The sequence below is a fragment of the Clinocottus analis genome, unplaced genomic scaffold, assembly GCF_023055335.1.
Source record: "Clinocottus analis isolate CAN_PGR_092001 unplaced genomic scaffold, fCliAna1.0.p SCAF_5, whole genome shotgun sequence".
Lineage (NCBI taxonomy): Eukaryota > Metazoa > Chordata > Actinopteri > Perciformes > Cottidae > Clinocottus > Clinocottus analis.
In genome coordinates this window covers 17835777-17848963 of record NW_027176207.1, presented here as the reverse complement: position 1 = coordinate 17848963, position 13187 = coordinate 17835777, and the positions used below count along the sequence as shown (strand labels likewise).

Genomic DNA, 13187 nt, shown 5'->3' with positions numbered 1-13187 from the left:
ACGGAATCACGTGACCACTACGCAAGGCGCGACCTTCACGTTTCCTGTAGCCAGAGCCGTATATAGTCGCGTCAACGGAAGTTAAAAAAATGCTTGATTTTCACGTGGTGGGCAGAAAGCACTACCGACAGTGAGACAGAATTACTGTTTTACAATTTACAATATTTATAATGATAAACAACATACACATTTATGTATGCCAAAATATTGTGTGTGTTGCTAATATTTGAGGATTAGTATGTAACATCCAGAGTTACCTGCCTTATTGGCTAAAGTTCTCTTGATTAAAGGAACAGAGTGAGATCTAGTGAAACATATTGGTAAGATTGTGGATTCCAAACAACAACATCTATTCAATATTGACTACTAATTAGCAAAAGAAAATCGCAATTCTGTCTCTGTTCGTACCGATTTGTACCAGTACATACACATGCAAACTGCCACCAAGTACTTCCTTGAAGTTTCTGACGTCGACGTGACGTCACATGACGTTCGAGCTTTTTGAACCTCCATTGACGCGACTCTTATCTTTACACGGCTCTGTGTCGTCCCATTTGGGTGCCTGAAAGCGCCGCATGCGCACTAGGACGCCGCTTGCTTTGAGTAGAAATTATGGCCGTCGCGATGCAGACAGACGATTTTCCTTATTTACCTTCGGGCCCCTTGGAAGGTATGAACCGTTTCCTCACTATTTCAACGCGTGTTTAAAAAAAGAAAAAAAAGAAAATGTCCGCGTCGGTTCACGCGGTCACAGTCGCGGGGGGGATCGACCGTAAAAAAGCCAGTGTTGCCGGTGGCTTCCCGCGAGCTAACCCGTTAACCGTGCGGCAATGCACGCTGAGCTACACTAAGCTAAGCTAACTGTGTTTCGGCTCCAAGGTCGATTAGAGCATGTCCTGCATGCGATGTTGCTTCAGACCGCTCGCGAAGTAATTCCTCTGGCACGCGCACCAGTAGCGACCGAGGGATGCATCCTTAAATTTGTGTCAATAGCAGGTCAGTGGCAGAAGTAGATTTTTTTTTTTTTGTTAATAGGCCATATGCGGTTCGCTGTAATCCTTAGTCTTGTTGTGTGTACTTTGAGTTAGACACACAAAGAGTAAACGTATCTTATGACAGTCTTAACAAATTGGTGTTGGATGATCGATCTAATTGATAAATGACGTCAAGGGAGATGGAAACGGATCGCTGTGGTGAAAAACCTGCCTCTATGCAGAAGTTTGTCACGTGTTTTTTTTTTGTTGTATTTCTCTCAGTAAGGATATTTTATTCATAGAGCGCATTTAAAAAGATGCTTTGCAGAAACACTCTAAATGCAATAATTTAAAGAGGCGATATGATGGAGAAAGAAGTGCGTCACTGATGTGATGTCTTGATACCAAAACCTCCCGCTTCTCTCCCTCTGATGAAACATGAGCTTTGTTGTACTTGTACATCTCCATAAACTGCCTACTGTGTTCATATTGATTCTTTACATACTGCCCATACTGTATTTTGGCTCACATTCCCTTTCACTGTTTATTCTACGTTGTTCTGCACTTTTGCAGTTTTTTGCACTTCTGGTTGGACGCTAAACTGCTTTTCGTGGCCTCTGTACTCTGCACATTGACAATTAAATAATATGTAATCTAATAAATGGACACCTTTTCATCTGAAGGACAAAAAAAAGCTGTGAAACTTTAACAGGCGGATGAAGCCAGTGATGTATTCAGCATTTGAAATTAAATAGCTCCAAACCAACTCTGGAAATGCAATTTGTATCCCCTGATGCAATACTTGGAATAATCATATATGTCTAGTATATCGGCAGTTATTTGCGTCACGTCGTTGCCATGTTTTTGATCTAAAGGCACCAGCTCAAACTCAGGATTGCGCCCAAAACGCAGTCTGTCCGTCTTCTGATTACAGATTTATCCACAGGCGTTTGCCGGCGTACTTGCATCTACAAGACGAGCATCTTGCGTTTATCAGGCACGAACGACCGCGAGAAAGATAGCCGTTTTTAAAAAGAGGCTCGTTCATAAACAAGTAAAAATATCTCAGAGTACAGAGGACGTCAATGCCACTGGAGGTGGACGCCACCCAGCTGTTTTGATAAAAGGGAAGCATGAGCTAATTTGTTGTTTGAACTTTTGCCTCAGATGTTTATTTTATTTTTTTACATTGTGTTTATAATTACATTTATATCCCAGGAGATGTGACCTGATTTTAAAAATCTCCTGTTTCTCTCTTTTTTTCTCTCTCTTTCTCTCTCTCTCTCTCTCTCGCCCCCCCTGCAGTAAATAAGATGATAAAGGAGCACGGCGACCTGTTTTCTGACTCCCAGTGTAAAGTCTGCAGCGCTGTCCTCATTTCAGAGTCTCAGAAGTTGACTCATTATCAGGTCAGTGAGCCCACACTCTGCTGCCGCGGTTCCAGGGGAATTCACCTCTTTTTGATGGGGCCTCCTGATATTGGGGGAACGCTGGATAATTATCTGCGAGGAGGTTATGACCATCTGATGCCATTTACACCCAACCAATGGTTCCGATTATAATCTAAGATGTGTATGAGACGTGATCAGATGTCTGCTCTCAAGACGATCCGAAATTTAAAAAAAGAAATTGGCATAATCATGATTTTTGAGACTAAGCCAGGGGGCAGAACGGACGTGGGTCGACCAAGAAAGTTTGTTTGTTTGTTGTTTTGTCCGTTGAAGACAAAGAAGAGATGCAATTCAATGTGGACACAGGTCTTTACAAATATGACATGGTAACTCTTAAGTGCTAAAAGTGGTATTTAGTTTAAATCCTGGGAATTAATGTTTTATATTTGGGCTGATAGGACGCCTGCATTTCAGAAATCTTAAACCATATGTTTTTGATATTTAATCTTTTCGCTTTGTAAAATGTTTTACTCTGCCTCTAAACCCCATGTCTGACTGCTGCTATAACGCATACTTATAGTCTATTATAGTTTTTCCTAATTTATGTTGTTTATATGTTTGATTAACCTTTTACTGTTTATGCACTTTATTACATTTACATTCACTTTGTCAGACAGAAGAGAGGCACAATTTAAAATCTTCTGTACGTTTGCACAAATGGAAGAATTGACAAATAAAACTGACTTTGAGAAGAATTAAATACATGTTTATTCACTAATCCATCCCATATGTTGCCACACATGCAGCCATAATGGAATTATGTATTGTTCACTTGCCATGGGCTTTCTAAAATAGATTTATAGATTATTCATCCAATATGTCTTTTAAATGTCTTCCTTTTTTAGTCCAAAACCCAAAGATATATTATAACCGAAAAGAAAACATTTTTTGGCATTTTTCTTTGAACGTTTTCCTTTTTAAAGATGAATCGATTGTTAAAGTATTCAGCGACTACTCCAGCTGGTAACGTTGCAGCTCAAAAGCAACGCACCGGTTATCAGACAAATGAACTCTGAAATATCCGTTTAACAGTGTCCCGATGTTCGCTGCCCGTTGTGTGCTGAAACCTTTTGTTCTCGGGTCTTTTCAGAGCAAGAAACATGCCAACAAAGTGCGGCGTTACCTCTCCATTCAGAACGAGAAGGAGCCGGCGGTGAAGAAGTTCAAGTTGTCATCGCCCGACAGCGTGAGTTTGAAAAGTGCTCAGTTTGACGGCTCAAACCAACACGTTACTTTTTGTTATCCTGAAACTGTACCACTCATAAATGTTGATCCAGATTGTATCATTAAAAATGAATAGACGTAACTGAAACCTACCCGAGGCTGTCCACTGTGTATTAAATGTGGTTTTGTATTAATTATACATTAGTGTGAAGTTAAACGGGTGCATCTGTTACCTGCGTCTCACAATCGATGTGCTTTGAACGCTTCGAGGGAAAAATAACAACCTTTTATCCCACAGATAAGGCGTGCGTGCGTGCGTGCGTCTGTCCGTCCGTCCCCAGCAGGACAAACGATGCCTCTCGTACGCGTAAATTATTCACATTGCCGTGTGTGTTTTTGAAAGGTGGACTGTAACAACGGAGACACCGACCGGTCGAAGGTGTGTCATGTGTGTAACATGACCTTCTCCTCTCCCGTGGTGGCCGAGTCGCACTACCAGGGCAAAGTTCACGCCAAGAACCTGAGGCTGAAAACCGTCGGCCCCCAGCCCCCAGGTATGTACGTGCATTTGTATGATTTTATTCATAACTTGTTGCCCTTTTACCTTCCACTCCTACTCTCCTTCCCTCTTTTGTTTTCTTCTTTGCAATATTTACATTGCAACTGTTTCTGAAAGCTGCTCATCGTTTTTCCACTGCTCCTCCCCTGCGGCAGTAGCCTCCCCAACACCACCCGCTGTCCCGGCGAAGAAGAAGCCTGCGGACGAATTGAGCGGCATGCCGGTGCTGAGCGGCGGCGGCGGCGGCAGCGACAACAACAGCAACCCGGACCGCTTCTGCTCCATCTGCCAGGCCTCCTTCAACAACCCGCTCATGGCCCAGCAGCACTACGTGGGCAAGAAGCATAGGAAACAGATGACCAAGCAGAAACTGATGGAGACGTACGGCCCGTCCACCGCACCAGGTCAGACCTCACAGCCGTCTAGGGATAAATAATCCGTGAAAGTCGCTCTTTTTACTATGTTGACGAGAAAATACCGCTGCTCTCCCGTGTGCCCACAGCTTCCACACTAAAGGGCTACCCGTGCACCGTCTGTAGCATCGAACTGAACTCAGTGGAGCAGTACCAGTCTCATATTAGTGGCGCCAAACATAAGAATCAGTAAGTACACACTTATTTTTTTCCACTGGTACTCTCTCAGTACTCCATATGGACACAGGCTTTTTTTTTTTATCCACCCAATTCTATGCGTTTTGGCCTTCCGTCTACATGTAAATGGTGTTTTCCATCCCTGGAAAAAAATACCTTTTTGTGAAGGCGCCAACCTTTTTAACAGGACTTTTCACATGTTTCACATAAAGTTTTGGTTTAGGATTTTTTCAAATGTTTTTAGGCCAACATGGCGTTGAAGTCAAATTCGCTTGCTTGTTGTTTCATTCGCTTGGAAGCATTTCAATTTGCACTCTCACATTTTTATCCGGACAGATTTATTTATAATCCGTCTGCATGTGGACAAAGCTTCAGGGTCTGATTTCAGTTTTTTTTTTGTTTTTTTTTTGTTTTGACCAAACCAGTCAGTATTGTGGAAAAAGAGAAAAACGGCCCACAGACAAACAGAAGAGTCACGAAAAAAAACCCCAATCCTAAACTATGTTTTTCGACAGAGTGAAGAAATCCGGCATGAGCGCCACGGAGAACCAAGACGCGGCAGAAGAATCCTACGAGGGCGACGTCCAGTACGCTGCCGAGGACACCCAGTACGCTGCCGAGGACACCCAGTACGCTGCCGAGGACACCCAGTACGCTGCCGAGGACACCCAGTACGCTGCCGAGGACACCCAGTACGCTGCCGAGGACACCCAGTACGCTGCCGAGAACGAGTATGCTCCAGAGGACACGCAGTACTCGGAGGAGAACCAGTTCACTTGAGGCTGAGCCGGTAGAGACTGCAGAGGATTCAGTCCGGACTTGGAATGACACAAAACAACCAGCCCCCTTTAACACATTAACATCAACCTCCTGCTCTTCTCAGTAGGTCCCCTCTCCACTTCCCCTCCCCTGCAAAAGAGTCACCTGGACCCTGCAATACCCAGCGTGGTATTTTATAATGTTTAGCTCCCAGCTGAAACGCTTAAAATTTCCTCTAAAAGGCCCAAACGCACTGAACGCGTCTCATCTGACACAGAACCAGTGGTATTTTATAGGAAAAGGTTTCTGTTTCGGCAGCATTTCTTGTTTTTGCTCATAACGGATAACTCCTCGTGGTTTTTAAATATTGATGTATGAATGAAAGTTTAAAGTGGATGATAGGAAATCGGCATCACGCCATCTGCTCGACGGAAGATATATCGCTCGGTTGGAGTGTACGGGACCACAAAAACGTACCGCGGGGGAAGAGTGACGCCTCTCTCGCCTCTTAAAGTGCAAACGTCGTCCTGCGGAGAGCACGCGAACCCCCCCGCCGCGTTTCGTTTTGGTCTGCCATCGAGTTACAAAAGAAATTTATGTTTGTGACGGCATCTACTGCAGATGACGCGTGTCATTTTATCCAGCGAAAGTAACCGTGTTATTATTATTATTAATGTGTTTTTTTAAATTTATTTTTCATAAAACGTCTTTTAGGGGGAGGAGGGGAAGGAACAGGTGTTGTCACATGCTCCTCAATGGAAACTATTTCACACGTCAAACTGCTTTTGGTGCTTGTTTGGCCTCTTTTTCTTTCGTTTTTTTAAAAAACAATAGGTGTGTCAGATGCTTTCTGTGCGTTTGGGCCTCAATGAAATGAGCTTCCGATGTGGTAAAAGGCGGTCGAGCGTCTTCTGTCAGAGACCTGCGTACGGACTGGAAACTATTCTCTCCCAGTCGGTGTACATTAGGGCTGGGTGTCATCATCAAGTCTGTCCACACTTCAAAACATGTCGTTTTTTTGCTAAAAAAATGTTGCCTATACGAGACCTTTCCCAAAATTAAACGGTAAAAAAAAAAGAACGACTCTTCGACATATTGTAAGTAAAGAAAACTACAAATCCCCACGTTGTTTGTCGGCTCTCTGTGCTACTGGCAGATGATCAAACCCAGCCTCTAGTGTACATCCGAGGAGTCCCGATCAACCTCTTTAACCCATGAGTTAATTTAATATCTCCAGTACTTGTATTTACCTAAATGTTGATTTGATAAGTATAATCTGACACATTTTAAAAATACCAGCTGTAGACTTATACATGTTATTGTTAACGAGCCAACTCTATCCAAGTATTTACGGCAATTCTGTTCATAAACCCTAAATTAGCGATTTTTAATTTGGATGAGAATGTGACGGCTTGAAAATTGATTAGGTGCGACGCGATCAGCTGAAACGTTTAACGAGAAGATGTCTCACTCTGTTGGAGGTGCGTGTGTGCGCGCGGGCTGAGGCGAGCAGAACCTCAGAGTACTGAAGAAAAGGTTGGATCGTTAACGGTCGTTATTTAGCCAATACCGATCTCTAGGAATATAGATTCATATGATCCGCTCGGGGCTTCTGTATCGTATACATCGAGGAAATAGCAGCAGCAGGAGGAGAGTCGGCAGTTTGGAGACAGCAGGGTATTGTAATCGTTTAGCCCCCTCACTAATATCTAACCAATACTAACATCTAGCACCAGATGGACGCAGAGCCGCTTCTCGCTTCTCGCTTCTCGCTTCTCGGCCTCCTCCTCGCCTGAATACCGTTGGTTTGCATCTCCAGTGAATGTATTTATTGAAACGTCTGCTCTTCCTCTGCTTTCCGCAAGTTTGAGTATCTCTGAACCCGGTGTTGAAGGCGATGGCAAAGCGGAGACATCAAACCTTTTTTTTTTTTTTTTTTGCTGCGGCCAGACGACGAGTCGCCGCAGCCAGTTTTTTACATTTTTTTTAACCTCGCTGTCCAGAGAGATGGAAGGATACCGTTCTGTCCAAATACTGGGTATGATTTGTAAAAAAAACAAACAGATGACAACTTTGTTTGACAGTTGTTTCTTTGTATCAATTTAAAAAAAAGGTATTTCTTTTGTTAAATTCAAAAGGCAGCATATCCCCAGAACCTTTCCATGGAAATGTTACTTTGTTCTGTGTAAAAACACTCCTCACCAGATTTAGTTTTTAATGTTCAGTCTGGACGGAGCTGATAATTCAGTTTCAGTGGCCCAGAGTTCTTTACTCACTTATTCTTGTCTGAAGATTTACTGTAAAAACGAACCAATTTGATTCAGATTCGCGTCATCGTGCGTTCCCGTGAGACATTACATTCACACGACGTCTGTCGGCTGCATAAGAGGAACAAACGGTTTTTATCGGAGACTCGTCATGAAAGCTGCTAAAAGGGTTATCGTGATCTCACAGACAAAATTAGATCCTCCTCCGCTCGAAAAAAAACAAAAACCTACCAGAATTTGTCAACAACGAGCATTTTGTAAAGGTTGATGTCATTTTATAAAAGTTTTAGGAGTCTGGACAGTGTCGATTAGCAAAAAACGGAGCGAGATGAAAGGGATTATGATGAAAAAACATATTGTCCTCAAGTGCAGTGGATCTGTGACAGCTGTGAGCTTAAAGCATAAGCTTTTTTTGTACCGTTGAGTTTTGGTTAACTGAAAGACTTTTAAATCCTTTCCTTCTGAGTTCTGAGCTTTGTAAACTCTAGAAGAGACCGATAGATGCTTTCTGAGCTCTGTAATAATTACTGTCAATAGCAGAGATTTTCAAACAGTGATGTCAAATTTAGAAAAGTGATGTCAATATTAGAATGTCTTTTTGTTTTGGTCTGTTTGTTCTAATAGGAGGTTGAATATTTCAGTATTGAACGTCTTCAACCATGTTTTGTTTGTTCTTTTCGACGAGGGCTCATACATACTGTATAGTTCATGGTGTATAGAAGACAAATGGCCTTGTTTTTTTGTTTTCACCCTCAGCCTTTTGTGTGTTTGCCGTTTTTGTGATTTAAGATTTATTTTCAATATATGTTGTGTATAACTGAGGGAGGAAAAAAAAAATGCAGCAAAGATGTGCATAAAGTGCAGAAATGTTTTAAGAGAGTTGGTTTGTTTGTTTGCCTTAAAAAAATGCACACGGTTCTTCAGTTTTTCTCAGTTTGTACATCCTCAATTCCTTTCCTCGCCTCCTCTCCTTGCATCTTAGTCCCACCTACCTAAGAAGAGGAGCGCGAGTGAGAAACGCGAGGACAGGTATTTAACAAAATGAGACATCCTTTCTGTGGAGCAGTCGTTTTTTAAAGCAACGTTAATTAAATGTGACGTGTAGCGCGGCTGCATCGCCTGTCTTTAATGACCTGTCGGATTAGCATGACAACTCGTGTATTCAATTTGACTTCCACTCCCAACGTGGCAGAATGTGTCACGTCTCTTTTATAATCTGCCACCGGTGCCAAAGAGGCGTCCTTAAAGGATACACCTGTGCTTCCTGAGATTGAGAAGAGGAAGCTTATGCAGAGGAGGAAGAGGAGGATGATGTGCCTCCACGGGTTCCTCCGCTCACCACACTGCTACCGCAGACATGGACTCCTTTTCGGGGATTTCTTTTTGCTTTTTTGATCGCCTCCCAGGAGTTTGTCAAATAGTTAAAGTAAGAGCTATTTGGCTATTTTTATTTATATTAATGAACTTATTCCACTTATTGGTTGTTGGCAGCGTATTTGCAGTCCATTTCCTGCAGCAAAAGCTTGATTGGGTCCAGTTACACGTCAGAGGGGACTTTTTATTTCAGGATAATCTCATGCTTTTAGGATTAAGAAAGTCCTCTCTACTAATACATGTAGAGTAACGCTGTACAATCAGACTATCAGAGATAACTGAAATGATGGAAAGGGCAACCGTTCAATAGAAATAAAATGAATCACCAGTCGGTCATTGATAAAAGAAGCTGAGCATCAACGTGTGTGCAGATTTAAACAGGAACAGGTTTCAGTTTCAAGTGCAAGCTGTAATTAACAGGACATGTGTTGCTTCAGCAAAGCTCTGTTTCCAACGTTTCAATGGATGTGGAATATTAGTTTAGTGTTAGCCCTTCTGTAATATCAGCTGGACATGGAGAGACAAATCACAGTGTGAACCTCTTCAATCTAACCAGCGAGTAGACTGAGCCCAACATTGTGAGTTATTCCCAGGCAGGACGACAGAATCCAAGTTCATACGACACTGAGGCGACATCGACTCGTGTGGAAGTGTCTCAAGAGTCTTTGCTCATGGAGACACAAACAAGAGGAAGAAACTGACCAGAAAGGTGAAAGCGAACAACGCTTGAGCTTCACCACACGGTGGTGCACTTACTCTGTGCTGCTGCTGGATCAGCACCAGGACAGAGGACCTGTCAACAGAGAGCTGGTGAAGTCCTGGGTTTGAAATGTTACATGGTAAAAGAACGTAAATATTATCAGCATGATGTACTTATACTTCATTATGCAGAATGGCTCCTTTCACGGTGTTACTTTAGGCTAGAATATTACATGTTTTAGTTTTATCATTAACACACAAATGAGATCAATTAATGTGGAGACAATTTGAGATGTGTTGTATACTACTAGGAAGATTAGTAGTACCTAGGCTATGTAAGATTAAAGTATTATTATATACAGTATGTGCTATGGATCAAATGACATAACCATAACAAATAACATTAAAAGTAAAATATATGTAGCGCAGTCAAAGTACAAAAAGTATAATCAAGTTCAACTAAATTAAGATTGTAGTACTGTACCTAGTACATGTTTTTTAGTTACTTTCCTTTACTGCAGTCAGCTATTACTACTTTCACTTATAGGCGCTTTACACGAGACTGGGTCATTATAATTGACTCTCAACGGCTCTCAATATGGCGAGCGGCGGCTTGCAGCTAACGGCGCTAACAGGGCCCACCGTTCATGTCCGAGCCTCCTGCTCAGAGCCAGAAGCTCATCGAGGAAGAAGAAGAAACGGCCTCAGTATGAGGAGGTGGAGACTATAGAACAAGCACTTCTTTTGAAACACACTGAGGCCTTTTAACTGCGCTTCTCTCCCTGCAGTCGCTAGTTTACAGTGTCAGTGAGCTAATACAAAGATGAATGCTCACGAAGACACACGCAGACTGTTCTGAACTCAGCACAGAGTCGAGGCGGTCGCCGGGAATTTCCTGGCTGAGGTTTCACTGGCGATGACCCTCCCCCCCACCGACAACCCTAAATCTTCCAGGTTAACCCCCAGAATTCATGCTCTGGGGTACATTTTCATTACACACACACACACTTTTGCTTGTTTAATATGCAGAAAGTAATTTGTCAGACACAAAGACTGTTTGTGTTTCCCTCTTTATCTACATCGTGAAGTGAGCCCCAGTCTGACATAAATAGAATAGTGTGTGTGTGTGTGTGTGTGTGTGTGTGTACAGGTATGTCTGAAAGAAACGTGTGTTATGAAAGAAGCACAGCAGCTTCAACACTGATCATACACGTTTGTTTCACTCATGAAGCGAGGGCAGTGAAATTGGAGGGGTTTTGGGGCTTAACTATAAACATTTCAGAGTATTCATTTAAAAATGTACTAATTGAAAAATGATGCTATAACACAGCGTGTCGTAGCAAAGTGCCTGAATAATTTAAAAAGCTGAAATAAATAACACATGTGATCTTTAGCTGTTTTATGAGGGAAATGGGGATTTAAGAGTAGCATGAAGCAAAGAATGCACCGTAAATATTAAAAGAAAAGATGAATAACTCCCATTAACAGAGTTGCAGGAGATGCTGTTATTAGACGTGTTGTCTGCAGTAGTGGAAGAATGATTCAGATATTTTACTTACATAAAAGCAGAAGTAAAAAGGTCAGAAGTAAAAGTCCTCTATTCAAGATTTTACGCAATACAACTATGAGTATTAGCAAAATACACAAAATAAAGCATACTTAAAGTACCAAAAGCCTGGGTGTACCATGGTTCTGCACTCTGCGGCTCAGTACTCAAGTACAAATATATCTTAATTGTATTTAAATACAACACTTATGCACTTAAGCACTTAGTTGCTTTCCATCACCGATTAAAATGGCCTTTTCTAAAAGGAACCGGACGTTTCCTCGCTGGGACCCAAAGGCTGAAAGAACTCTGGTGTTGATTAAAGCAACAGTGCGAATACAGTTTAGCGGTGCTGCAGCTGTGTGTGTGTGTGTGTGTGTGTGTGTGTGTGTGTGTGTGTGTGTCCAGTGTTACTGTATACAGTGTTTGGAGCACGCACGGTGACATCAGGATACTCTGTGAGCGCAGCCAGACAACAGCATTAGTCGTGGTCCCCTGCAGGCTGAATGGGCTCCCACCGTCATTGTGATTCAATTAAAAGAGAAATGTCAGTATCGAAATGCAGCAACTGCGTCGGTGTACAGTTTCCACTGACGGACGAGCCCGAATAAATTGTCGTTCCCTTGTCAGTTTCAATTTTGCCAGGAAAAATGGGTCGCGGATCTCTTTGTTTCTCATCGTCTGTATGCTGATTTGTGGCGATATGCGTTATAAATGCAGATGTTGTATCCAGGTGTTCTTTTCTTGGGAAAGGAAAAAGGGACGCGCTGGATGAACAGCTGGTAAAGGCGTCAGTACGCTATAAAAGAAGTGTCGAACTTAACTGTGTCCTGCCTGTAATTGACGGCGTCACCTACTTGTTGCTTCAATCACAAACGGTTTCAGCGTTCAGCGGTACAGGATATAATTAAACTGACACCAGTGAATACTTACGCACACATTTGAGGCACTTCATTAAAGTCTTTGTGTTTAATTTTCACCTAAACAACATTTGTCAGACAGATTTAGTTACTTTACAATATGTGTGCACGTTTACATTCTTAATTGATATAAATTAAACCAGACCTTTCTCAATTTTTGGGGATTTTTCTTCGAAATCAACATCCTGCTGTATTGAAGAAGAGTTAAAACTAGCGATCGAGACCATAAACTCATATGTACAATGTTTCCTGAGGTAATAAATCAAATAAAAGGTAGGGTTTTTTATTCATAGGCTTCTATACGAGCTGGTCGCCCCCTGCTGGCCATTAGAAATAATGCAAGTTTATGGCACTCTGAGCTGTATATCGCTTTGTCATCGTACGTATTGTGTAAAATGCAGCCACAACGAAAAACCATTCAAAGTGAAGATTGCGGCAACTAAACTAAACAACATGTTGTTCCGTTTTGGAAAAACAGCACTGCTTGGCCTTGAAATAAGTATAAAGACGAGGAAAAATACGTAAGTGTAACACAAACACTGGTCTCCTGGTTGAAAGTCGTGTGTTTATTTGACCGAACCTCCTGTTTCCTGGTGCCGTGGTGTCATTTTGAGCGCGGATCGTTTCCTCGATCGTACAGCTCGAGTCAGCTTCCGTGACCTTTCGTGGCTGCGGGTCACCGAGAGGAAACATGGTACAGTACACGGCTTTTCTTTCCTCTGGTGTCTTGTTCCACATCCCCCCGGACCGTGTAGCTCATGCGCTCAAAGGATCTAAAGGAAAATCAAATCCTACGAAGTCGCTGACGGTTTTATGGCGTCTGATCTTCGTTCGTCTGTCTGCAGGAAAAGGGTTCACATCTCCAATCTAAAAGAAAACATCAC

At 42.4% G+C, this 13187-nt stretch overlaps 1 protein-coding gene across 2 annotated transcripts; it reads left to right on the top strand.

Annotated features, from left to right (window-relative positions):
• Nucleotides 1-582: 582 nt before the first annotated feature.
• Nucleotides 583-6232, top strand: znf346 (zinc finger protein 346). 2 transcript variants are annotated; one of them, XM_068601045.1, is made up of 7 exons: nucleotides 583-670; nucleotides 2280-2383; nucleotides 3516-3611; nucleotides 3993-4143; nucleotides 4307-4552; nucleotides 4651-4750; nucleotides 5254-6232. In XM_068601045.1, exons 1-7 carry the CDS (start codon nucleotides 613-615, stop codon nucleotides 5516-5518), a joined length of 1020 nt encoding a protein of 339 aa, XP_068457146.1. In that variant the 5' UTR covers nucleotides 583-612; the 3' UTR covers nucleotides 5519-6232. The 2 variants fall into 2 exon arrangements, with proteins under 2 accessions (XP_068457146.1, XP_068457145.1); XM_068601044.1 differs by having other exon boundaries at nucleotides 4304-4552.
• The last annotated feature ends 6955 nt before the right edge of the window (nucleotides 6233-13187 follow it).

Excerpts from the sequence above, each read along its gene's own strand:
- znf346 (XM_068601044.1), top strand. The coding sequence starts at position 613 with ATGGCCGTCGCGATGCAGACAGACGATTTTCCTTATTTACCTTCGGGC. Across the intron at positions 3,612-3,992 it reads AGTTGTCATCGCCCGACAGC|GTGGACTGTAACAACGGAGA; the intron begins GTGAGTTTGAAA and ends TGTTTTTGAAAG. Across the intron at positions 4,144-4,303 it reads CGTCGGCCCCCAGCCCCCAG|TAGCCTCCCCAACACCACCC; the intron begins GTATGTACGTGC and ends CCCCTGCGGCAG.